This window comes from Neodiprion virginianus, chromosome 2, assembly GCF_021901495.1.
Source record: "Neodiprion virginianus isolate iyNeoVirg1 chromosome 2, iyNeoVirg1.1, whole genome shotgun sequence".
Taxonomy (NCBI): domain Eukaryota; kingdom Metazoa; phylum Arthropoda; class Insecta; order Hymenoptera; family Diprionidae; genus Neodiprion; species Neodiprion virginianus.
In genome coordinates this window covers 11,508,037-11,536,000 of record NC_060878.1, presented here as the reverse complement: position 1 = coordinate 11,536,000, position 27,964 = coordinate 11,508,037, and the positions used below count along the sequence as shown (strand labels likewise).

The window sequence follows — 27,964 nt, the reverse complement described above, 5'->3', positions numbered from 1 at the left end:
AATAGGAACAACAGGAACGTAATCGTGTACAACTGATTGGATCGATTTGAAATTGCGTTGCAATTGAAATACGAAAACAAAAATTGAAAGTCAAACCAAATTTTTATAAAAATTGTTCGAAAAAGCAAATTCATTGATTCGGTTTCACTTTTGCATCACGGGATCAGTTTCTTGAGAAAAAGAAAAAGAAAAAAAATCGAATGAAGCCAAATTTGTATACAAATTGTACAAAAAAAAAATGAATAAATAAATAAATAAAAATAATAAAATAAAACGATTGCTTGACATTCATTTTTGCATCACACGATCAGCTTTCTCGTGAACTTCGAATCCGCGGGGATCAAGATGAATCTGTTTTCACTACGTTCTAATCTTTTTTTCCTTTACTATGTAATGTACAGTGTTGTACATGCTTATGTACAAGGTGGAGGACCATACGCTGCCGCTGACGTAGGGACGGTATGGGCACAGATGGAGGCTGTTCGGGGATAGTCTAGAATAATAAAGCGGCGGAGACATAGAGATGGGAAATGTTTGTGTTTCTTGACGTGGTCCGCATACCCGCAAGTTTCCTCCTCCACGGCGAGCACCATCGCCAACGCAACGTGATACGTTGCAACCGGTCCTGCCTTCCCCCCCCCCCCTTCTTTTTCCCAACTTTTCACCATTTGTTCTCTTCTTCTCTCATTTATTTCATTTCTTCATTTCACGTGATATTAAAGATTCATTTGTCGTACAGTCGAGCCGAGGAATTTATCCAATAGAATAATAATTAATTCAGAGTTATTGAATCAAATTTTATCAAGAGTAAAAAAACTTCGATTCTCTGATTCAAATAAAGAAGGTACTAATAACATCGAACAGGTTAAGAGAGCGTTTTTTTTTGTTTTTTTCTTTGATTTCTATTCATCCACTCTAACAATGTCGGTCATTAATTAATTGACCAGTCATAATTTTATTAACGCAAACCGTTACGATTTTCCGTACAATATTTAGGCAACGGACCGGGAACCTTGTACGAAATTTAATAATTCATCATAGAATTGTCGGTTACGAATGAAATAACGCAGAATTTGTTGAAATTGAATAGACGATTCATTTTGGAATAAAGGAAAAAATATTGAAAAGTGAATCGTTCTTAAAAATTTATAATTACTCGGATTTTTAAGGCAATACTCGTAAGATATCGTTTCAGTTCAATTCAACTTCAGTGAATTTATACATAGTTTCTAAACCTTCGATTAATCATTTTTTTTTTCTTCTTCTTCTTCTTTTATTTCGACACTCTCAAGTTTAGACTGTGCATGCAATCCGTCGTTGAAGATTCATGCCTTCGTTCTCATATTTATGTATACTGTTTTAATAATACGCGCCGAGTTATACGCGAATCGGTGGTTTACAAATATACATGCATAGCCTCAATGCCGCGCAATCCGGAACATCGTGTATTAATGGGGCATTCAAACATCATGATCATCGGATTTTTTTCCGTTTCAGACATCCATCACGACAATTTTTCACAGTCAAACTTTTGTATTATACATGATTATGAGAAATGGATATAATAATAAATTCTCGTTCTTTTTTTATTAATTATAAACTTCGCTCTATTCACCGTGAGTATTATAAATATTTCTTATTAAATCGAGTATTCAACTTCATTTTTCGAAATAAATCATTTTCGATACGTAAGATATTTATTTGTATACCTAATTAATTATTTGCTTCAAAGTCCTCGTTACATAGAATAAAATTTACAAATTTTACAGCCGCCTTCGCTATAGGTTTTTGTAAAATAATTGAAATTCATAAGAAACAGTGACGCAAGCATAATGCCGTGTCACATTTTAACGAATCTCTACTAATTGTAAGCTCCACCTAGACTCGAGACCGTATATAATGTATATTTTGATTCCGAAAGTAGCCTGGAAGGTGACAAAACCTCTCACAGACTACACAGTGCTGAATGTATTCAAGGGTCTGGTTGGTAAATTATGCAACTTTTAAGGCTAGTTTGGAGAGCGTGTCGAGCCCAATTGAACTCGACTCTTAATCCCTGACGGCACGTTCGCGCGTGGGATTGCCGAATAAGCCCTAAAAAGGAGATGCAAATCCCAACAAAGCGCACCGCCGTTAACAAGGAAAGAAAGAAGGCCTTCAGGTCGGTTGGAGAGTCAGTAACCGGGATGGAAACCCCTTAGAGATCGCTTTAAACAAGCAAACAGAACCGAAGCCTTGCCTTATGGGGGGGCAAGGGTCAGTATTAGATATGCTTTACATCCTTGCACCCGTAATTACTTCGGAATGTTTATTATTGGGATCGGAACTAGCGAGATATGCCGTCTGGCGGCACAACTGGACAATAACTTCATCAATATCAACAATGACTGTACATCATTTTTTATTAATTAAGTCAATGTAACAAAATAAAAGTGTATCCACTTACACCGAGTTTTCCATTATTTCAGATCTGTACGATTTAGCTAACAATGATATTGAAAATGAAAGGATTAGCTGATCGCCCAATGCGACGTCATATTGCGATATACTTTTCGGATAATTGGATGCTGTTGCAACAATTCTAGGAAAACTAAACCCAGAAGATCAAAATTAATAGAAAAACGGGATTCGGAACAATTCATAACGATACGTTTCCAATCCTGATGTATCAAAGATTTGAATAGTTTACGGGACAACTAAGCCACTTTTTTTTTTTTTATCCCCTCGGATCTGTTCCATTATTGGTTTGTATAATAGTATTACTTAAAAGTACTCTCTGTGCATTTTTTCGGATTTTTTAATTTACTCGTTTTCGGAAATGGTTTTTTTTTAAACCCATATATCGTGGAAGATTGAAGTCGGAAAAAAAAACTTTAATACAAAAAAGTTTTTTTCTTACATGAACTATTCTTTAAACTACAGCTATTTTCAGCAAATAAAAATGAAAATTAATTTTTTTCCTTAAATGTGACAACTTTGATTTCGCTGTAAATTTCACAGAGTATTTGGCAGTGGGTTGGGAACGTAGAAAAAAAATTGGCATCGTGGAACCGGAATTCTTACCTAGTAGAAAGAATCTTTTATCGAGAAAGGTGAATTACGGTACACCCGAGTTCCTTTTTTCCATGAACTATTTAATGCGAAGATTGGCAAGAATGTGATGCGAATAAATTATTCCGATAATATCATTAAATGGTTCATGAGAAAGATGCTAATTGTCTTGTACGTTCCCAATACACTGCCAAATACCCTATAAAATTTACAGTGAAATCAAAGGTGTCGTATTGAAAGAGAGTAATTTCAATTTTTTTTTATTCTTTTTGTTGCTGAAAATAGCCTTTATGATGGCATCAAAAGTATTGCATATATTGCATTGAATAGTTCACGTGAAAACAAAACTTTCTTGCGTTAAAGTTTTTTTTTTGTCCAACTTCAATCTTCCATGATATACGGGTTTAAAAAAAACCGTTTCCGAGACGAGTAAATTAAAACATCTGAAAAAATTCACAGAGAGTACCTTTAAGTAGTACTACCATATAACCAATTATGGAACAAATCCGAAAGGGTAAAAAAAAGTGGTTGATTTGGCGGAGGCCGACCCTTATATTCTTGAAAACGAGGAATGAGTGAATAGGAATTGTTTTGTATTTAATTCCAAACCGTGCAGTGCAATACGAATAGTTCCATTCGATGGAATAATCAATATTCTAAACTAGTGTATATTTGATTTGTAATATCAATTCGCTTCGTCTTGCTGGTAACAAACAGTTACAGTTACTAGGAAATGGGCTTTTGCCATTTCTAAGTAATATGTGTTGATACAGTTGATTATACCACATTTTCTTGTGATTATAAGATTATTAATGCAATATATTACTCTACGATCACCATTTAACTACAATCATTTTATATTAATTCTAACAGAATCAAAATTGATGTCAGTGTAAAATGCGATTTAGAAGAATTCTTACTCAAACCTTTGAATTTCGTTTGGTACAACCGTAGAATCAAATGAAATTATTATACATGAAGGACACTTTGAAGTAATTGACTTATCCCTTGCCCATTACACAAAAAACTGTTCGACCAATTCAAAAATCCCCAGAACACATAATTAAACAACCATAATAGTAATGTAATTCATCTAACTCATAATCATTTTCAAATCTTTAATTCGAGTAAGGATTAAGAATACTGGTGTCAAGATTACATGGTTACTGATTGCAGTGCTGTTTTAACGGATAACTGGTCAAAGCTGCTGATTCTGTAGGTAGCTGGTGTCGTTTGAAACTTGCGTCGATAAAAAACACGTTACCTTAGTTTACAGGCGAACAACCGTGCTTGCGTGTCAATTAGTAGTTGTACAATAATTTAGTTCAGTCGATAATCCAATTAATAATATGTTGTATTACCAACAAGCGGTGTAATTTCTTGAATTACCGAAGCTTTCGTCAAGATTTTCACCAACCGTGTTATGATGTCCGTATCATTTATAGGACAATTTTCAGCTTGATAGGGAAAGTGATCTACAATTTACTTAGATTATTCGTTTACTACGCTTGTCCAATCAGTGTACTCACGTTATACTCAGAGATAAAAAAAAGCTACAGCCGTATGAACGAAAGCTCAATTTACGTAATCATAGGTGGTAGTTTCATCTCTCGGTAAGACAAGCCTCTTCCGCGTTCCCGTCGGGTAACTTACCGACCACACGCCATCGATAACCTTTATTTTCGTGATGTTGTATCTGCGCTTTGGTGCAGTAAGTACGGCACCGCAATAGGTTCGTAGAGAGAAATAATAGCCGAATTCAACCCCTGATAAAAGCGAAGATCCAAGAAAAAGACCGGCTATACCGCCAAAAGATACGAGTAAATCGATCCAGCCGAACCGAACCGTTCTTCTAAACTTCACCTTGGACCTTGCCATTATTTTCATATCGCAGTTTTCGGATGCTGACTTCATATCGAACTGGACTTTCTTGAAGGCAATGTTGGCGCAGGACAGCCGGCATAGACACCTCGACACGTCCAATATCTCTGCGGACTTGCTGCTCAAGCACTCGTATCTGTTTATCGGACACTCCTTGACACCAACCCTGGCAAGGTACCAAGGAACACAATCACAGTGTTCGAGAGAGTTGGCCACCTGACAATCGAGCACGCATTTCACAACGGGAGGCTGCTCTCCCGGAAAATAACATTTTCGCTGAAATCGTGCGAGCACTCTGGCTTCCGGTGACGTGTACGTTTCTTGCAGATCCACCGTTACGGTCGATGGAAACAGAAAAATGTGAAACGGAAGATGCATCAGGACATCTGGATCTTCGCGTAGAGCCACATAAATTCTATAATCAATTACATTTAAGATAAAACGTACACGATGGAAAAATATCACGACTATATTTAATTGTTGCAATGTAGCAAATTGTATAATAAAATCCACAAACACTGGCGGTCAAGTTTTCGTATATTTTACCATAGGATTAAAAGACGTTTTGATTTATACTGAGGTCATTAGGATCCTTGATTACGTCAATATGGAGTCGAATTGGGTGATCAGCTGATCGTTTCAGGCGAATTTTCCCAACACCGAGGCACACAAAACATCGTGCAAGTTGCTACAAGACTTTTATCTTGTGACAATAAATGGATCTAAAGTAGAGTATCCCACAAAAAAAAACCGCTTTGATAAATAAATGCGATTGGTATGAAATTTTGATTCGCTATTGCTGGTGGATTTCATTTTACCATATAATCATACTAAAAACCGATATCATTCCTTCTCGTGCTTTAAGACAAATATAATAAACAGTTTATTTTAAATCAAAACGTAACGGTTTCGAACATTCTCAAAGCTTCTTTTGATCATTGTTTCGATAATATTGGTACAAGCTTGCCAGACTATTTGAAGTTTTTATTACAACGATCGAAGGGAAAAGTATATTACAAAGAAGTTTTCGTAACTTGCGCTGACGTGATAGAGAAGCGATGTCAAGATCCACTCACCTTGTTGGGTAGAACCTCGGGCTAAAGCTGAAGTTGATTTCGACGGTATCGATAACAATATCCACAGATGGGACAGTAAAGCATTTGCCCGCTGACCCAAAAAAGCTCTCGAAAGAGGAACAGTTGAATTGTATTCCGCTGCAAGATAATTCGTTTCAGATAACAAAAAGATTTTTCTTTGTACTTATCGAGTATTTCTAATATTCTAAACTATTAATAAGATTTCAAACGACGATGACGGAGAATTTGTACGTGTATAATCATCGAGTTGTGAAATTTTTTCGTAATGAATGAAATAGGGTTTTTAGAATTAGGAACCCAGAATTTAGGAGACGCCATCTTGCGACAGACACTAAGTGTCATGGCCGTCGTATTTAATAATAAAAGTGATCTACCATCGCGCATTTTACACCACTTTGATATAATACCACAAAATTAAATTCCAACAGCTTGCACAATGTTCTCCATTTCCATGATATTTGTGAAATTCGTCTAAAACGATCAGCTGTAGGTATCCCAAATTTTTCGCCATATGCCAAAGATAACATAACTGGATTAAGACCGTTGTTTATTCGTATAATAAGGTGAAAAGATATTACTTCACAGAGAAGTTTCGGATGAAACTTTCGCACTTTGGTGAATGCTGAACGAAAAACTCCCGAGCACGTGCGGATTCATCAGAATTAGTTAAGTTTACACCATGCAGAGGCCTGCTAAGGTCCCATTTGTAGAGACGTTTGTAAACATCGTTGCCGGGCTTCTGCGGATGTCAATTATTAGGCTATTACACAAATCGGAGGGAATCAGGGTAAACGGGTATCATCTACAGGGTCATATATTGAATACTGACTGCTCGATGATTGAGCGAAGGCCATGGGCTTCGGGTAAAATCGGCTGCGTCAGTCCCACTCGTGGCCAGTATTCAATAAATGACCCTGTAGGATAAAACCCAGTAATAACCATTCGATACGACCTTATTTGCACCATTTTCTTCAAACGATTCCCAAGGAGGACAGACATAAATTTTTGGTAAAGGAATCGGAGCGCCGTCAAGTCGGACATCCAAGCTCTCCAACATCGGATCAGTCTGGAATCTGTCCATAAGCGTAACAATAATGCCCAACGCCGCAGCACTCGATATTAAAACGCAAACACACCAGGCGATTCTGCACAATAAGTCACAAATAACGAATTCGATTACATTTTTAAACGTTAACGTTAATTAGGTTAAAATTTTCCATCATTGTCGGAGCGGTATAGGGCACTGTGTATCTACAATTATTTTTGTTTATTTACATTTCTTAAATGTGCAATTTGTGATTGATGCGAAATAAATTTCGAATTCCATTTTCAATCGGTAATTAGTAACTGGTAACTAATTTCATGTCAATAAAAATTATCGATTGCAATTAATATCTTCATTTCATCGAATTGCTATATTTCAATGTAATCAATCGTTGCGTTTAATCTAAAATTACAATCCTAATTACGGAATAAACAATGTGATTTTTATTTTACGTCGATTCAATTAAAAGTCGTATTTCTAATTCTTAATTTGTAATTCACTAATTATAATTTTCTCCGTCATTACTTCCGAGACATGCATATTCAGTTTTTCAAATTCACCACCTCTCTGCTCGCGGTCTTGTCGGGTCGGCGACATATGCAATGCCGTGAAGAGCAGCCACTCTTGGATATTCTTGGCCGCGGCTGCGGAGGCTCAACCTGAGCAGCGCTTGTGACGGTTTATAGTTCTCCGGGCACGGCATTGCGTCACTATTTCACTATCGAGTGACACCTAGGATGCTAGGAAGCCTTGCATGATCGCGTCGTCGTTATGCACTCGAGCATATCGCACGCGCGCATCTTCGTTGCGTTTAAATCTCGCTCGAAATCAGGACTACGAGCAATTACTGTCAGCGTTACGTGTTTCAACCTCCTCACAAATGCGCATAAATAATTGTATCTATTCACTTATTCATAAAGGATTAAGAATTTCAGTGGAAAATCGTTTTTCCAAAGAACTCTAAGTCAATCACGAAATGAAAAAATTTTAGGCTCGTTATTTTCCATCTACAACGATATTGCGAGATTTCAAATACTAATTACTTTCGTAATACGTAATTCAAAAATATTCAATTACGAATTACTTTTGTAGTGTGTACTTGAGAAAATTACAAAAAAGGTATTTTTCTAACGAGTGAGTGAAAAAAAATCAACTTCTAATTACTTAAAAAATTTATGGACATATGTGACGGAAACTTAATCAACCATCGGTCATTTTATTAGAATAAATAAATATTCTAAGAATATTAAAATTAAATGTACGCGCTTAATTAAATTTTTCTTTGTACACGTAAATGCAAATCATAAAATCCATAAGTAATTTAATTTTTTCAAATTATTCATTACAAAAGTAACGAGTAAGGAATTTATTCCAATTTACTAATTCAGAAGTAATTGGTAGTCGAAATTTTTGCAATTACACACTACGAAAATAATTGGAAGTTCGACTATTTTTAATTGCAACTTTCACCACTCAATTTGTGTACAGAAATAAATAAAAGAAAAAAAAACAGGTGAAACGAAAAATTGTTTTAACCTGTGAATAACGGGTTACGTATTCTAATTTTGCAAGTCGGTCGAGTGACTACTTTCAAAACGATACGCAATGGAATATACGAGATATTAACTTGATTACGAATGTCCACGGTAAAATCCTGCGGAGATAACGACGTGAACGAGGAACTCGCGGTGAAAGCGATAGGGGTGGTATATTCCCCACGTGTCATATGTGACGCATGGGTCTCGGCAAAGGGCGCAGGACGGCAAGGTGAACTTGATTAAGCGCTCGTGCATCCGATCTATACGACCACGTGACTCTGTCGACAACCCAGCGAATCTATGCAGCGGTCCTCGTCGTTGTCAAAGTAGTTTAATCTAACGAGTAATTAGGCAAGGCTGAGCTTCGGTAAACACGTGCCGATTTACGTCAAAGCCTTAGGTGACCGTTGCCATTCGATCGCATCGGTCATTTGTACATGTAACATTTTATCCTGAGAAGATACACATATCGGTAAGACCATTCGTTAATTGCGAGTCGTTTATTGGCGTCGACTGTCCGATGTTCTGTGAAATGATCAAGAGCCGTTTTCAGTATCCAGTCGAGAAACCGAATTCCCCCTAAATCACTTTTCGGATCTCTTTGTTTGCCACAGATTCAGAGAGGGATCTGACAAAGGCAGAGCAATGAAGCGTTGTCGTTATTCGAACGATTCATTTGTTGTAAATGAGAAGCGAACGATTGGACGGCTTTGTATATAAGTTTCAATGATACGGATTTACTTGGAGTTCACCGAATTTGAACTCTGCGAATTTAAACTGCAGAACGTTATCAGGTTTCATAAAGGAATCACAGTTAATTTTATTCGTGCCAGAATCATTCTCTCGTTTTTTGTGTGCCAATCGTTGACGCGACTTCGAGTTTGGGATGCAGCGCAATATGGCAAAACGCTGAGTGATCGGCGCATCGTTTTACCCTCAATTTTAGCTAAATTATACGAAAAGAAATGCACAGTAAACTTTGTAGAAGTGGTTAGACGATGCTTTCGGTGCATCGCGTCGACGAAGAGTGAAATATGGGTTGAAATACGTTCAATATTTTGAATCGCAATAAATTTTACAGATATACTCGTATAACACTTTCAAACTTCGGGATAGAAAAATGATTCCAGATTACAGATACAAATATACTGATAAAATTTCTAGTGGAATTATTTCGCAGAAACAAATGGTATAAAAAACTTGTTTTCACGAGACTTCAAATTTACTCTGGACATTCAGATTGGAAACAACTATTCATTGACCTTAACATCCCTTTACAAAGTCCCATTCCGAAGTTGATCGAGTATCTAACACAGAACGGATCACGCTCATGCTCCGCGTGACCATACAAAACATATTCAACGTGCAGAAACGTGACCGTAAGCTTTCTTCATTCAACATATACATATAACATATAAGAAATACTAGATAAATAAGTTGAAACGTAAACTGCGACGTTAACTCGATGATTATACTGTCAACATAGCTCAACAAAATGAATATAATTCTGATTATATTAGATTGTATCTTATTTTTATGTTATTGTGGTATTGTTTTGGAGATGACTCAATGCTTATAAGCGAATATCTCCTCATCGGTTAGAGTTAGGAAAATTCAATCTCAGTACTTTTTTATAGGGCATGAAATTTCATACAAGAATCTATATTTAGATAGTTTATAAGTCAAACCGTTTACCAGATCAAAAAATTCGAAAATTTTTCGATTTTTTTTTACGTGTTATTTAAATGGAAATTGAAAAAAATTTAATATCAGAGCTCATACTTGACTGAGATATTCTATTTGAGATACGCTACCGAAATTTCGATACAGATTTGGAAAAAAATTTTTTGTTTTTGGGACATTAATGGCCCCCCGTTTTGACTAAACTCGTGGTACCTTGTTTTTCATGACGGGATCAACAAAGTATTATATTTTGTATAATCTGTTCACTTTTGTCTGAATAAATTAAGTATAAATAAAGTCATTGACACTATGTTTTTAATAAATTTTAGAAATGAAAAAAAGGAATCGATTTTTTCATCCAAGTATTGCTTTTGTTAGTCATGTGTGAAAAAGTCGATAAAATTAACTACCGGAGTCAATTTCGAAAAAATACGCTTACTCCGAGGGTCGTTGGCATCAAATCTTTCTAAGAGCACTCAAATATCAAGGGTAACAAAAGCACTATTAAGCAGTGTAATAATTTCACACGTGCAGGCAAAGTGAAATGGGAACAAAAAGCTACAGAAACAAATTGTTATGGTTCATACATAACAGAAGAGGCCCCCCACTAATTACGAATGCGTTAATTGATCAAGTTAAAAAAAGCCGACGTAATTTTTCGCTGCGGGTTCGGTTGTATAAATTCCAGTATAAGTTTTCGTATACGAGTTTCGTTATTGTGATTAAATAGGGCACGTTTGCCGGAACGTCCACCGGGCACGTGTAATGCAAAACGTGGGTTAAATTTAGCAGATAACGGACTTTCCGTCGCCCGGTTATATGATTGTTATAAAATTATGCAACGTGCGCGTTATCGGTCCACCGATTCACGGTTCTTCAATTTTTTCAATCAGTTTTCATTCCTACTCCAAACATTCTATTTCTCCTACGAATTTCTATTTAAGGATATTCGGGTGTTGGAGAGACAATTCCGTTTCAACTGCTCCAAATAAAACACAAAAAGTTATATGCTCAAAGAATTTTAGAATTCGAATGAGAAAAATAACCGATAGTAATTATGTGGATATATTAACAAGTTTGGACGTGATTGATTTTACACAGTGATATTATGTCTTTCGAAATTATTCGTAGATGCGTATCTTCGTTACAGGTTATTCAAATCTTGGTCAAAGTCCTCAGGCAAACGCGGTTGCAAATTATTTCCTACTCAAGTTAATCGAAATGTTCATTAATGGTCGAATAAAGGAAAAGAGTATTCTTTCATGAATTATTCAAGATTCCCAAAAAATTTACTTACAATCGTTCTGATCGTAATCCTAATCGTTTTCGAGTTACGTACGCGTGAATAAGTGGACAAAATTTCGGAGTAAACCTAAGAATCTGATCCCTTCGTAAAACGAAACCAAGCTAGCCAATGACGAAATGAAAAAATTTGCGGCCCGTTATTTTCCACGTAGAACAATACTGCGAGATTTCAAATACTAATTACTTTCGTAATATGTTATTCAAAAACATTCAATTACAAATTACTTTTGTAGTGTGGAATTGAAAAAAATTATATAAAAATCAACTGCCAATTACTTGAAAAATTTATGGACATATGTGACGGAAACTCAATCAAACATCGGTCATTTTATTAGAATAAATAAATATTCTAAGAATATTAAAATCAAATGTACGCGTTTGATTAAATTTTCCTTTGTACACGTAAATGCAAATCATAAAATCCATAAGTAATTTAATTTTTTCAAATTATTCATTACAAAAGTAACGAGTAAAGAATTTATTCCAATTCACTAATTCAGAAGTAATTGGTAGTCCAAATTTTTGCAATTACACACTACGAAAATAATTGGTAGTTCGACTATTTTTCATTGCAACTTTCACCACTCAATTTGTGTACAGAAATAAATAAAAGAAAAAAAAACCGGGTGAATCGAAAAATTATTTTAACCTGTGAATAACGGGTTACGTATTCTAATTTTGCAAGTCGGTCGAGTGACTGCTCTCAAAACGATCCGCAATGGAATATACGAGATATTAACTAGAATACGAATGTCCACGGTAGAATCCTGCGGAGATAATGACGTGAACGAGGGACTCGCGGTGAAAGCGATAGGGGTGGTATATTACCCACGTGTCATATGTGACGCATGGGTCTCGGTGAAGGGCGCAGGGCATCCGATCTATACGACCACGTGACTCTGTCGACAACCCAGCGAATCTATGCAGCGGCCCTCGTCGTTGTCAAAGTAGTTTAATCTAACGGGTAATTAAGCAAGGCTGAGCTTCGGTAAACACGTGCCGATTTACGTCAAAGCCTTAGGTGACCGTTGTCATTCGATCGCATCGGTCATTTGTACATGTAATATTTGATCCTGAGAAGATACACATATCGGTAAGACCATTCGTTAATTGCGAGTCGTTTATCGGCGTCGACTGTCCGATGTTCTGTGAAATGATCAAGAGCCGTTTTCAGTACCCAGTCGAGAAACCGAATTCCCCCTAAATCACTTTTCGGAACTCTTTGTTTGCCACAGATTCAGAGAGGGATCTGACAAAGGCAGAGCAATGAAGCGTTGTCGTTATTCGAACGATTCATTTGTTGTAAATGAGAAGCGAACGATTGGACGGCTTTGTATATGAGTTTCAATGATACGGATTTACTTGGAGTTCACCGAATTTGAACTCTGCGAATTTAAACTGCAGAACGTTATCAGGTTTCATAAAGGAATCACATTTAATTTTATTCGTCCCAGAATCATTCTCTCGTTTTTTGTGTGCCAATCGTTGACGCGACTTCGAGTTTGGGATGCAGCGCAATATGGCAAAACGCTGAGTGATCGGCTCATCGTTTTCCCTCAATTTTAGCTTAATTATACGAAAAGAAATGCACAGTAAACTTTGTACAAGTGGTTATACGATGCTTTCGGTGCATCGAGTCGACAAAGAGTAAAATATAGGTTGAAGTAAGACCTTTTGAATTCAACACGCCCGCGTTCTCTCCTCGGCCAAATTTCTATAGGTATATTATTTCGATCTTTCCGATCCCGTCGTGATTAATTAGCCTGACTGATCCTGAGAAAATCTGGCGTTTACTCTTGGAGTATGAACAATTCGATTAGTTGAAAAAAAATTTCAACAATGGTAAGAATACACGATATACCAAACAGGATATGGACAGTGTCATAGTTAAACGGAAGGCCTAAATTCGTCCCATTCTTATTAAAATCTTGTTCTGTTTAGCCTGATTATTGTTAGTGTCGACTAGCCGTAAAGGGATGCATATAAAAGTATAAGATGAATACTGAATTTCCTGGTAAATTCAATCGCAAGAATTCGTATGAATAATCAGTGAATAGTAAAAGATCCTTTCGAACATCCGGATGTGTTTCGAAAATACCGAAGGCAAGGTCATCGCATCTTCGTCGAAAATAATAACAAATACTTCCGGCGCTGCACAACCGCATTTCTGGCACAAGAATGATACGGATCGAAAATACCGACGCGACATAATATCATACTCGTAGTATACCGACTATTTTCGATAAAAGATTATCGTGCCTCTGAGTTATTCCCTGTCGTCGGAATTCTTCGAAAATGTAATAAAATTTCGTCGAACGTGTATATAATTTTTAAGAAAAACAACAGAATTTTCACATACATCCCGCACACATTAATTTCAAAGACGTTAATAACTTTGAAAGTTTTTCAGCATACACATCGCGACTAAATGTGACTGAAACTTGTGGCTCGAAGTTTTTTATATAACTCTTCTGAAGTTAGACAAAGCCATTCGAATTAACTTGTGCAGGAATGAAAACATCCGGAGTGTAAAGAAATCGCCGATAAAGTAGTCCGGAACCACCTGTCATAACTTGTTGTCAATCAATTTAGAAAATAAATTGCCTATGAATATATATGTGTATATATATATATATATATATATATACAATTATTACACATACTCGTATGAATACATAGAGTGTGTGTAATGTAATGGAATAAACGCCTCGGGTTGGGTAGACGATTTTTAAAAATACATCGTACATAGCCCGAGGTCAGATATGCAATAAACAGGAATGCGATGTAACAGGTAACCCGATTTTTATCGTGTTATGAGTTATTTTCATTGTACGTATAAGACGTGTCACATACATTACGCACGATTTTAAAGATGTGATTTAAAAAAAAAAAAAAAATCATCTCTCTCGTTTCCGTGTTTGTTAAATAACTTATGAAATTTGTTAAAAAAAAGAAAATGGAATGAATCGTTTAGTGCAATGCGAGATCAAACACAGAGTTCAAATATTTAAACCCATTTTAATCGTGATGCATTTTGCTAAACGAATCCGTTGTATATAATTGTTACCACGGTAGAGAGAAATGAAAAACAAAAGGGAAACTCGTCCTCGTAATTTTTTCCGAAGAGAAATATATGCGAGAATTGATAAATTCAGCGTACCACTGTGCCTTTAAGGCAAAATGTTGGAACGCGTGTATAAACACGGGTGAATTCTCTCTCTCTCTCCATTTCTCTCTAAGTGCCTGAATTACGAAAATGCTCGTTGCGGCGCGGGCGCCGCACGTGTTTGGGGTTGAAAGTCGGCGCACGCGTTTTCCGTCAGATATACGAATGCTTGGATTACCTGCTGCGGCGTAAACCGCGCGCAGACCTTGCTGGTTTCACATATTAATACGGTGAGCGCTACTGCCGACAAAACAGTTCAGTAGCAGCAGCTCGTCGTGTCAGTGAGTCGAGTGATCGAACCAGATTTGAATTGCCGCGATAAACAGTTTGACAATTTGACAGTGGTTCTGAACTGAAAGAGCTGTTGAGAATATTGAAAAATCAAACAAGCCGGAAAAATCATCCCCTAGAAGTGAAAGAAAATTTTATTCTAAATAACGAAAGTAAAACTTGTTGCGGGACACTTTAAAGGATAACGAAAAGTGTTCGTTCGCTCATCGTCTAAAAGTCGTCCGGTGCAATTTGGAAGCTTATCAAAGGTAGGCAATGACCCATCGAGTTTATTAAAAAAAAATTTTTTTTTTTTATTTAGAGACAAATACGTGAATACCGAAGGCTGAAATTAACGGACTTTGTTGCGATCCGGTACCGAAAGTCATCTGAGTTTGCATTGTTGAAAAGTTTTCATTCGGAAAATTTTCTCATATGTCTGTTTCTTCAGGGCTATAAGATAACTGTGAAATTAGCTCGGATATTGTGTATAATTGTATATACAAAGACTAAATTCAAACTTGCTGCCTCGGAACGAATCTCTGTAATCTAAACTATGTGTAATCATTTGTTTATTTATTTTTTTTTTTTTTTTATCCTCTGGTAATATTACATACGCGTTGCCTGATTGTATGCTCGTCCTTCGAAGCACCCACGCTTTACATGTCGAGATGAAATTTAAGTCTTCGTGAGTTTCGGAGGAGGAAGAAGATGAAGAATGCGACCCCAAAAATACGCTGCACGATTCTCGATTGTGTAATTCGTTCAATTATTTATATTCTCATCACTAATTATTTATGCTCATTCGGCTTGAAAAAATAATCATTCGGTAAGCTCGCTGAAAGCAACAGTTACGGATAGACAAATTCGTAATCAATCATTAATAAATTACAAATTGGATTTGCAATTCGAAGTTGATAAAATACAAATTGCGGTTGTATTTTGTTACTGGCAAAATAAAACTAAATAAAAATTGTTTATGAAGTGAATAGCATATGAATAACATGTAGTACATATATACTGATACTTACGTACGACTCGTACATTTCCCTATTTAAGATATATCGCGCGTACAAGAAATTTAAAATCTGGTAACAGCGATTGATTAGATTGAAAAATAGTAATTGGATCGAATACATGTATTAGTTACACTTGAAAATAGTGAGTGATATAAAATACCGATACGCCAATTACTTTGAAAAATAGTAATTTGAACGAAAATAATTAATACAAAGACAATTTTCATTTTATTTTATCTTAGTTACGAGATGCAATCACTAATACCAATATAGGCATGTAATTGTTTGCTTGTTTCGCACCAGTTACAAATTATACACGTTTAAAATGCGATTAATTACAAGTTGTAAGTAGGCAGTGCCCGATACTGTATAGCATGACACGCTAAGTGTCCTAAACAGCTCGTGCCCGAAGCGCTAAAAGCCAAATTCATAACGGAACGATGAAAAAAGTAAATGAAAATTCGTTTGCTCTATGTATACAAAATAAAAGAGCTCTAATGGCTGCCGCTAACTGAAAACCCAAACCCAACGGGCTTAATTCGCTCTTAGCCAGATATTTCGACTCTCTTTTCCCCGACCGATCGCCACAGTCGCAGGCTGTTGCTGGTATGCTTGTGAACTAGTTGCGAGCCAAAATATCTCAGACACGAGAACGAGAACAGCTTAGCCAAGTCCGTTTCAAGGGTGGGCTGTTCCAACGATGAGCCATACTTGAGACCGCCTGCATCTCACAATTGAATTTTGGATACGGCAAAAGTATCGTGAAATCGTTCAAACAATCCTTATCTCTGGAATCCAATATGGCGTCGCACCGAGCGATCAGCTGATCGTCTCACCCTCGGTTTCAGCTAAATAATGAGAATATAAAGCCACGGAGAACTTCGTGTAAGCGGTTGCAGTGTTGTTTTCTCGCGGTGAATTGATGGAGAATAAAATGCGGGCCGAATAATTACTACTCTAATTAAGTAGGAGCTGGCTGACCACTAATAAATTTCCTGCCGTCAGATGGCGTTGTTTTCCATTCCGATTTTTGACCAAATTTTTATCGCTTGAACAAAGAAAGTGAAAAACAACGTGGACAAATAAAGGCTAGTCGTTAATTTTCCCTTGGCGCCATGAGGATTATCCTGCTATTTTTCTCCTGTCAAAATTGTGGAGTTTATCGTGTAACCGATTTATTATATCGTGAATTCAGATGTAAAAAAAACATATTTCCAAGACATTGGCGTCGGTCGTATTTATTTCAACGGGGCAGATGCACCTTTACCAACATTTATATTACGTATCTTTTTATAATTATGTTGTTACCATAAAGCATCGAGACATTTTTACGAATTCTCCTTTTACATGTGCGTGCGTGTGTATTTTGTAAGAATATTATATTTATCATCTCAGTGGCGCCGTATTTCCGGTCGTTTGGACAACGACCAGGATTTCGTCTTTTTCTCTCACCCACATTTTGACGAGTTTTTAAACTCCTGCACAGCGATCGTCGACGCTTGTATACTCTATATATTTGGCACTACTCGACTGCGAAGATTCTTTCCTCTGTCGTGCAATGAATGTAACCCATACAATCGGCTGCGTATATATATATATCATTATCGCGTCGCGAGCGATGCGTCAGTTCAATATATTTATTTTTCTAACACATAGTATAATGGATAAATGGCAGGTGTCTTATTTTCCACATGGCGTTACCGTGCCTCATGTATTTGGCTTTTTGCGCGCGCTGCACACACAATTTATATTCATACGTATATATATATATATATATATATATATATATAATCTCATTAGACGTAAAGAATATGCACGAAGCCAGGAAATGATTATTCAATTTTGTACTTCGTGAACAGATGTCAGTGAGGGAATTTAACGTCATTCTTAGTTGCAAGAATTTATGCACAAAGCAACAACGTTATAGCTCGGGCAAATATTTGCTCATGATAAATGAGAAAAACACATATTTCTTCATATTGGTTTCGCGAAAAATTAAATATAAGAAAATAATAATAAAAGGCTTTCTATTTCGATAAATCAATAATATTTCAAGATCGCAAACAATTCGGTTTAACGCTAAACAAAATCTGATCTCATTCTTGTGTACTGTATACAAAATCCGCGTTTATTCTTACAACTATAATAATAATATTAATCAGTTATGAAATGTTTTCACAGTCTGAATGAATATTGCAGGAGTTTGCGGATTCACCGCGTTCGAGTTAGACAAAATATTTTTCATACTTCTGAAAAAAGAAAACTCCTTAAAGTAAAATTTTAACAATAAATCCGCCACAGAGAAAGCTCCAAGTTTTTCGTACGTTTTTAAAGTCCGTGTGTGTGTGTGAACGAAAATGTCAACATTGTTCCAATTTTTGAATTTAAAAATTTGAAATAATTCGATTCAGGCAAAACAGTTCAGTTCGGGCGCATTAACAGGCCTGTCACAACCCGTTAGAATTGAGGTTTGGCCAGGCGTATTCTCGTCAGCTTATAGTAGATGGGTGAATCATAAAGCCCGCCTGCTTTTAACAACCTTGACCAATCGGTGACACCCAAAGGCCATCGCACTGCGTCTCCATTTGACGAATTGTGAATAAAGCGCCAGAATACGTGTCAAGCGACACATTGTTTATCAAAACGACACGCTGCTAATTGTGCTGCAAATCGAAGTCAAATTTTGACACATCTACGTCAAGACAAAGATACAATATAATGTATTCGTATTTTCTTTTTCCTGTCGTAGTCAGGGTAGATCAATATGGCGCGAGCGGGCAATCAGCTGATTGTTTTAGGTCAATTTTCCAAATATCACCGGATGAAAAATGTCGTGCAAGCTGATGGAGTTCTATTTTGCGGCACAGAGTCAATTCGGCGTAAAATATGCGATTAAAGACAACATTCAAAATTAAATACGACGGCCATGACAGTTAGTGTAGCATATTTACTCACGCCACATGGCGTCTTCTGAATTCAAGAATATCATTTATAGTTCTCTAACTGTTTTTAAACCCGTGCACTTTTGATTATTAATACCATAACCTATTGCTTCTTCTCTGTTTCAGATTCAATAATGAAAACCCAGGAACGGAACGGAGATGTTTCCCGAGTTAGAATAGCAGTTCTTGGTAGCAGCAACGTTGGTAAATCTGGTAAGCATTCTCTCGATATTCTGCTACAGTAATAGTGCTGTGTTTTCTTTTGTTCCAATCAGTTGTTCGGCATAGACGTCTAATTGTTTTCATCGTGTAGTTGTCACTTTCAAAACAAAGTATCCAGTTTCTCACAAGTTTCTAATTGTAATTTATACCTAATTTTTTTCCCCAAGTTGATCAATTCAAGAAAAATTACTCCCTATCGGCATTGCCAACTTAAACCGAGCCTTCAATCATATGATTTTTATGAATTTTCAGCATTGACTGTCCGCTATCTGACCAGACGTTTCATCGGAGAATACCGCTCAAATACTGGTAAGTGTCTAAACTTCATAGGTAGTTAATAAATAAGAGCATTCAGGAGTTTTAGAGAAAATTATCCCTAGTCTCTTACCATCGCCAAATTATTCAGTAATAAATTGTGACATATTTTATTAATTTTCATCGATCTATTCTTACTCGCTTCTGGTAATATAGGAGTCATTTTTCAAAATTCAAATTCCTACGATCTCGGATGTCAGATTTATAAACGAGTAAAATAATTAAACAACGATTATTCAAGAATTTGAAAGTTGTTCTCTCGAAGCGGAAATGATAATAATTGAAACTAAGCTCTTACCGCGAAGTTCCGGTTCACTGGAAATCACTGGATATTTAATTTGACTACCGTTTCTTGCCAGTATAACGACAATTTAATAACACATCGGGGTCCGACCCGATACACGTCATTCAATACGGATTCACGAAAAGAAAGAGTAAACAACTGCATGAAAGATCCAGCTCTTCGCGAAGCAGTCGCTAACGGACGTAAATGTTCTCAGAAGTATAATTTTTAATCGCTTCTTTCCGATGCTTCGAAAATTCGCGAGAATTTTTCCGGAAGTTTATTTTCTCTCGTCGCGTCGGTCGGCAATCGCTTGAGAACTTGCACTCGGAAGTAAGAGACGTCAATTCGCAGCAGGCCTTTAACAATAAAAGATACACTCAATTTATGGAAATACTTTCAGTTACTCGTTATGATTCAATTCTATTCGCGTATCTGGATTATTTGGATTCTTGAGCGGGCAATTTTACGGCAATATGGTGTCGAATCAACTGATCGTTTTAGGTGAATTTAACAAACATAAAGGCAGGAAATGCAACGGACGGGCTTTTGCGATTTCATTTTATGACATTAAGATAGCGTAGAGTGAAATATAGATAACAAAACAGCTGGTTTATAATTAAATACGTCAGCCGTAACAGCGACGAAGTATATTTACTACCGCAATATGGCATCTTTTGAATTTAAGCTAGGATCCCACTGCCTCGTGAATATTTAATCTAATTTCAGTATTGCTAAACAACGTGCTAGATCCATCAGAAGATACGTATATTTTACATTTGTAATATCGTAAATTAGTAATCGCGTTTCTCGCGTCGCGGCATTCAACCTTTCCACTGGGACGCGTGCGTCCAGACGAAATTCCTTCTCCAGTAATATTAAGAAATCTGCTCTCGACAAAGTGTGTATATGGATATATATATGCATATACATGATTGTATACCTACACGAGCGCCTGCCGCAAGGAATCTTGTGATAATTATAGACACGCTCTTCCTTAAGCCAAGCATTGCGACAGCGTCGAAACGACGTGACATCGCAAGCTCATATTTTCATTTTCCGCAGGTCGGTTGCAAGGGCGCTAGCATTTCAAATTTTGATATTTCCGAGGTTTCATCGTTTTTTTGCTTGTCAATCTATTATTCGAAAACGTAGCGCGCGTGATTTACGTTCGGTTAATTTTAGCACGCATTATGATGCGTGATATATATATATATGTATGTATGTATACACACGTTTTTAAACCTGTTATCGTTCGTTATCGTTCCTCGTATACCTTGTATAAAGAGAGTACAGGGGGAGGTGGATCTGAGCTTGACTAAACTTGTCTATAGATATGTATTATCATAACACATAGATATGTCTACGTACAACCTGCCATAGTCATTGCACGTGATGACCCCGTGCGATCCTGCAGCATTTAATATAGTTCGACATGTTCGCTGTTTGTTTCAGATCTCCTCTACAGGCAGATCATCACGATAAATAATATGCCGTTAAAGGTTGAAATAGTCGACGTTTCAGGCGAAGCTGTGAGTATATGTACATATGTATTTATATAAACCTCTCTAATTAAATTTGCACATACGTATTTGGATCCGAAATATCGGAAGCTTCTTTGTGAAATATCGGATGGCATCCGTCTCATAACGGCAGAAAATGTACGCTGACTGTCTCGTATTTGTTTTAAAGATAGCGCGTTTATTTATTATTTATTAGGCGTATATTTCACTCAATATTTATTCAATCTAACAAAACAAAAGTGAAACTGCTTACACGGAGTTTTCAGTGCACTTTTTATTCGTACAATTTTAACTACAACCGTGACTGAAACGATCAGCTGATTACTCAACGTGACGCCATATTGCTCTGGTCACTTAGAATCCCAATAAATTTACAAATTACGTATGTACATTAACTGGTATAACATCGGTACTTTCCCTTTTCACGTTTATGTGATCGCATAATTGTCACTGACATGTTTTCCTCTTTCAAACAGATAACTATTACAAAAGTTATTGCAGCCGTTCTATGTAGATTTTCATTACGATGTGACTTGCACGTTATATCGTGAAGTTATAATTGATCAACCTAACCTTAAAAATCGCTATATCTTTGCAAATTTTCGGAATTTAAAAACTTTTCAATGGTATAATTACATTGCGATGACATTCTATAAATATGAATTTCTATCAACAATTATTGCGTTCGTGACGATATTATGTAACGTTTTTTATGAAAATTATATAATACGATAACAATTAATAACCGAAACAATTGCTGCGATATTAATGGTATATTTTCTATCGTTGTTGTTTTAGGAAACGAGTTTTCCTTCCGATCAAGTCGCCTGGGCAGATGGTTGCTTAATAGCTTACAGTGTAACGGATCGTCAGAGTTTCTTGTACGCGGAGGAGTGCCTTCGACAAATTCAAAACGGGGATAGTCCATCGGTGCAGACGGTATTACTGGCGAATAAAATGGACCTGGAACACCTCAGAGAGGTAAGAATCCCTATATACGTATTTTTCACATTGAATAGAGAAGAAAAAAAAGTCAGATTACGACTAGCCATAATCCTCCATCGCAATAAGTCGCATCCTCCCGCAGAGACAATCAAGGATTTTGTCCTTCGAGGCAGACGATACAATTCCGTCTCGAAGCCTCGTGCCCCCTGAAATATATTACTTCTTTTCGTGTATTGTGAATACTTATTTACATATATTATTATAGTGCGGATTATGTTATACTTTAGAAATTTGTCCTGGTGAGGTTAGGGGGGGGGGGGAATAAACCGAGAACACCGGTTGCCGGGTAAAGACGCACGCGCAAGAACTCCACGTGTCATGACATCACGGGGGGTGAGACCATCATCCCATTCGTGATCCCAAATTGCTCGGGATTAGATTTCTGGGTTGGGATCCAAAACAATTTACCACCGCAAGCGTTTTCTCGTACCTACATAATCACATCCACGTGGTGGCTCCTCGCCTTGTTGATTCTCGGGTCTATAAACTCCTCGTGCAGATTATCACTTTTGCGTGGGATTTCTACCTCTTATATACATGTTTATTCGAGAATGGCGAACACGTGCAGCCATGCGAAACCCATTGTTCAGTAATCGCCCCAACCGCGGAAAGGTTCTGAAAAGTTCATATTTTTTTCGGATATTATGTCTCGGAATCCTGACTAAGGTAAGCGTAGCAGTTATTGACCCTAGCTGTCTCAATTATTGACCTTTTTTCATTGTATTTGTTTAATCCTTAGTTATAAAATTACCAAAAAATAACCTTGTAGTGTTTAACTCTCTATCAATTTGTTTCAGTCATCGAGAAATTCATAATTTGTATCGTCAATTTATAATTTTTGAAAAGAAAAGGGTCAATGATTGGGTCTAAACATATCAATAACTGCTACACTTATCTTACCACTGTTTTTTCCTCTTGCAGTAGATTCATTGATACCTAGAAGTCTCTGAAGTAGAAATTTTGTACAATGGACTGTAGGGCTCTATGATTAATCAATTAATTGGAGACTTGAATTAACTGTTTTACCAATTAATTAATTGAACGAAAAAACGATTAATTGAAAGGACAGATCAATCGATTTATCGGAAAAGGATGAATGGAACCACCCGTAATAGATTAATCAACCGATCGATTCACAAAAAATAAAAAGTCAACTTCCAAACTAGACCATTAAATGCAAAATAAGATTACCAAATCGTAGGAGAAAAATATTCCTACTAATGGCCATTAATTTACAGTGCTGGTTCCTATAGTTACTCTCTTCTCGGCCTCGACACCCTCGAACTAAATAACTTTTCTACCGTAAACTTTTTCGTATTGTTCGACTAATTTAAGAACCATCAAGTTCCGACGTGGTTACATGACCCCCATAGTAAAAATAACAGCGTAATGTAAACTTTTTTATACCTCCAATATTCTTACATCACTTCACGACGTCGCTGCTCCGGCAAACTCCGCATTATTACGGCGCAGTTGCGGGGTCGTCTGCTATTTACAAACCATAGATCAATCAAAAGATATGTACCTACCCTATTGGGAAGGATACCAGCTATCACTAGTTATTGAATCATCTACCCGACGATGTCTTCTAGGCATATTGCATCAGACTGTTGCATCAACCATACTTTATTTTCGTTTCATCCTGCAAAAGGGAAACGTTTATTAGATTAAATGTTGACACGAAGAACAATTTGTGGGAAGTATTCCTATAATTTGCTTACAGTATTGAATGTTGATCATGATTCGACGTACTTTATAATAAACACGAGGGGTTAACGTGCACCTGTCAGTTTGTGTGCACATCAGATTTCGTGACTAGGGTCCGTAATATTTCAGGATTTTTATTCCAAGACGCGTACATAGATTAGTTGCCGATACAATAATTTTGAACATCGGGAATCCCCTAGTTTGAAACAAATAAATCTTCAAAAGATCCTTCTTGTTTGAAATTTTTTGTTTCGAGTCAGCTCTCCGCACGTGTTACAGTGTTTTACATCTTATAAAAGTATGACGATTCTTTTTTGTTTGTTTACTTTATTCACATAATTTTAGAGTATATGCAACGTTAGCATATCGCTAGAACATGTGTAAATTTAATAGTGAGTCAGGAATTTCTTTGTTTCAAAGTTTTCTGAAGCGTCGATGAAACGTTTTAGTGGAAATATTGAAAAAAAAAAAACGAAACTTTTCTGACATAGAATCTAACGTATGATTTATTCGTATGTTGCCAGGTGGATGAATTGGAGGGCTTGGAGCTTTCGAAACAGTACAGATGCCAATTCCATGAGATATCAGTTGCGGAGGACTCGGCGTCGCTCTACAAGGCGTTCGAGCATCTAGTGACCGAGTGCCGAATGCTGCTGCAAAATACAAAGATGCGAAAATTCTCGGTGAGCAAAATGATCGGGACGTTGATCGGCTCGCAGAAAAACATCGCGCCCCAAGGCGGCACGGTTGTCGTGTGCAATAAAAACGACCTGCATCGATCGAGAGTGATGAAAAGGCGGCAAAACCTGGTAGCGACCGCAAGCCTCTGATGCAGCCCGGAAATAGCCGGGGACCAGTAATCGGTTCAAGGCGGTGACCGGACTTTGATTCTTCATCTGAATGATGAGCCTTTTAGGCCATAGAACTTCGGAACTTCGGCCAGACTGGCTGGCGGGTCGAGGAAAAATCCTTTTGTTTACTCCGGTATTTCCTTCCACGCGGCGTGTCGACGCCGCCGGTGTTAAAACCAGCCGATATTATACTTGGAGTTTGCGTTTGGTTGTACCGCTTGTCTACAAAAATAACCGGCGAGACCTGGTATGTCGGCAGTGGCGCCGCCATAGTGACTTCGTCGGCTTTTCATTCATGCCTGCAGGGATTCGAGATGATGACTAACGCGCTGGCGGGGACGGGATTCGACGCCAAGCGTCGCGGCGTCGTTTCGAAATGAGATACCTCTTGTCAAGTATTGAAAATCACCCCGAGTCAGATTACAACGACGCATTATTTTCATAAAATTTTTTTAATACTATAAACTTTTTAATTGATAGATGATTCTGAAAGTGTCACTTTTAGTTTTAAATAACCGATTGTGAATTTAAATTTTGAGCTAAATTTCTGTTGCCTAGGTAATCTTATGAAGGTACTTGGTCGGGAATCATTCCAAGGTATTCAATATAGGAAGGCTTTAAACGATCTTCCAATTCAAAATGTTTTAGATGTTTCGTAAGCGAGAAAAAAAGGCCAAAATTCGATTGTTAACACAGGGTTTTATGGCAGAACTTCTTTCGATAGACCTCAATTGCGGAGTGAACATATTTTTAGGCGACAGATTTTGTTGAAAATCAATAAATATATTTTACACTTGCTGATGATTCAACACATATTACGATGGATCATATTGAGTTATGAACTTTATACAAGTTTCATGCAAGATCGTAAGCGATTTATCTATTATGAAAGATTATACGGTGTACCAGATTGAAAAACTATAGACAAAGCCGTTACACTAGATGATATGAAAACAATTTCACTTAACAAGTTCCTTTTGTGAATTTGTACTTCAGTGCACCAAACTGCACTTCACAATTTGATCATCGTTGACGAACAAACAGAGACGTATTATGCTACCCAAAAATACGGTCTCATGCAACTGAGTTACCTTAATGCCCTTCTTTTTCATTTTTAATTGCGTATAATATAATGTTTTTTCATATTTAAATTTCATTTTCAAGAGATGTGAATACATGGTGAATACATTCAGTCTGCAGATATTTGATCTATGTGATATTTATATGCTCAGATTCTATTGATGTTTAAAAAAAAACATTGAGGACGTAACAGAAAGTTTTGTTGCATGAACGGGATGAGCAGAAGTTAATTGATCTGAAGAGAAAAAGATAGGAAAATGTAATAACGTTTCAACGAAACAGAAAATTACCAGTTCGAAGGAGTTGAAAGAAGATATATATATATATAAATGCATGCATGATGAATACATATATTGCGAAGAAAAAATCTTCGTAGCTTTTGCAGATCTCAGACTTTAATGTTTTCTTTTTATTTATTATTTATTCTTGTTTTACTTTCACCGAAAATTTTTTGAAGATGAATCCGTCGTAGATCGTAAAAGAGTTTTAAAATCAGCAGCTGTTATGTTTTTTTGGAACGACGATTATACCGACAACTTATTTTTAGTCACTAAAATATAGTGACTATATAATACGCAAATAGCATCTAGGAGAACGGAAGATTGAACAGTACGTGTAAACATAAGCGTGTGAGTAATTCTGCAGTATACATGTATAGAACGAGCTGAAATTCCAATATGTGTATGTATACACTGGATACTGAGTGCTTGTGATAACGTGTGTGAGCCTAAATTCGGGATGTACTACACATTTAGGCCAGTCCAAGTAGATTATAGTATATAATACCTACACGTATTTAATATATAGTATTTTATATATAGCGATACCTTTGTATACTACAAATTATGACTTAAATGTACTTTACGCATAATTATTAGTAAGATTAGGATTAAAACTATGTAATACTATTAATATCGTTGTTATACCTACTATTAGCAGAGGAATTGTTCTCAAAAGGCTGTGACATTAATTATCTATAAGCGTATACAATGTTGTACAAAATTCGTGTAAAAAATAGATGAACCGTACTTATAATTTCATAAGTCATATAAAACTGTGAATAATAAAATAATGTTTATAAAATATTTCGTATTTTCATTCAAAACAATTCCTTATGTAAACCGTACACTTAAATTGTTATATAAAAGTATTTTCCCAAATAATATTGCGATATCCATATTTAACTAACAAGATGAAAAATATTTATGTGAGATGTTTTTTCAAACATTTAACACCGTTGCTTCCAGTAAGCTCAACAAAACACTTTAACAACGGCACAAACAAGTTCAACGAGTTCCCATACAATCTTTTGTTCAATGAACCAATATGAGTATGTTGACAGTGAAAAATTGGCAGTAAAATAATATTGGCACCGTGGTGATTTCATGCCACTATATTGACAGTTTTTCTAGTCACAATTTACGGAATCCTTAATTTAAGCGTCATTATGACAATATGGCGTCTGAGTTTTCAATCAGCTGATCGTTTCAGGTAAATTTTGCACATACCAAGGCACAAACAATTCCATACAAGCTGTGGGATTCTTATTTTCTGACATTAAGCCGATTTTGAGTAAAACGTGTGACAATATACCGCATTTATAATCAAATATCAACGAGTTCGCGATGTAGTATATTCAATGTCACCGAATGGAACTTCTTGAATCATCTGAAGTTGCCCCGCACGTCAGCTGCGTTCGTGTGAAATGTCAAATGACAATGACAAATGCTTGAATAGACGTGTAACTTATGTCACATTCTTTAGGTTAATCATTTAAAATTAAACCTTATACAATGAAATGATCGTAATATAAATCTTGTACTGTAACTTATAAACATTTGAAATGTCCTCTTCGGGTAATGGCAACAACAAGCAACGGGATAAAAAGTAGGGATAATTATTTAAGTGTTAAGCTGTTTAATTTGTATTTTATTTTGCTCTACTTACAAAATAATGTTGTATTGAAATTAATCATCATTCA

At 36.5% G+C, this 27,964-nt stretch overlaps 2 protein-coding genes across 3 annotated transcripts; one reads left to right on the top strand and one right to left on the bottom strand.

Annotated features, from left to right (window-relative positions):
• Positions 1-4,033: 4,033 nt before the first annotated feature.
• LOC124297912 (uncharacterized) lies at positions 4,034-7,932 on the bottom strand. The gene is made up of 5 exons (XM_046749318.1): positions 7,638-7,932; positions 6,982-7,174; positions 6,608-6,768; positions 6,009-6,146; positions 4,034-5,347 (listed from the first exon to the last, which is right to left on the bottom strand). Exons 1-5 carry the CDS (start codon positions 7,775-7,777, stop codon positions 4,627-4,629), a joined length of 1,353 nt encoding a protein of 450 aa, XP_046605274.1. The 5' UTR covers positions 7,778-7,932; the 3' UTR covers positions 4,034-4,626.
• A 7,057-nt stretch (positions 7,933-14,989) lies between these two features.
• LOC124297913 (ras-related and estrogen-regulated growth inhibitor-like protein) lies at positions 14,990-27,037 on the top strand. Of its 2 annotated transcripts, none has more exons than XM_046749319.1 (6): positions 14,990-15,305; positions 19,124-19,210; positions 19,472-19,528; positions 21,273-21,349; positions 22,139-22,321; positions 24,577-27,037. In XM_046749319.1, the coding sequence occupies exons 2-6, from the start codon at positions 19,132-19,134 to the stop codon at positions 24,880-24,882; spliced, it is 702 nt and encodes a 233-aa protein (XP_046605275.1). In that variant the 5' UTR covers positions 14,990-15,305; positions 19,124-19,131; the 3' UTR covers positions 24,883-27,037. The 2 variants fall into 2 exon arrangements, with proteins under 2 accessions (XP_046605275.1, XP_046605276.1); XM_046749320.1 differs by lacking the exon at positions 14,990-15,305 and adding an exon at positions 16,744-16,811.
• Positions 27,038-27,964: the final 927 nt, after the last annotated feature.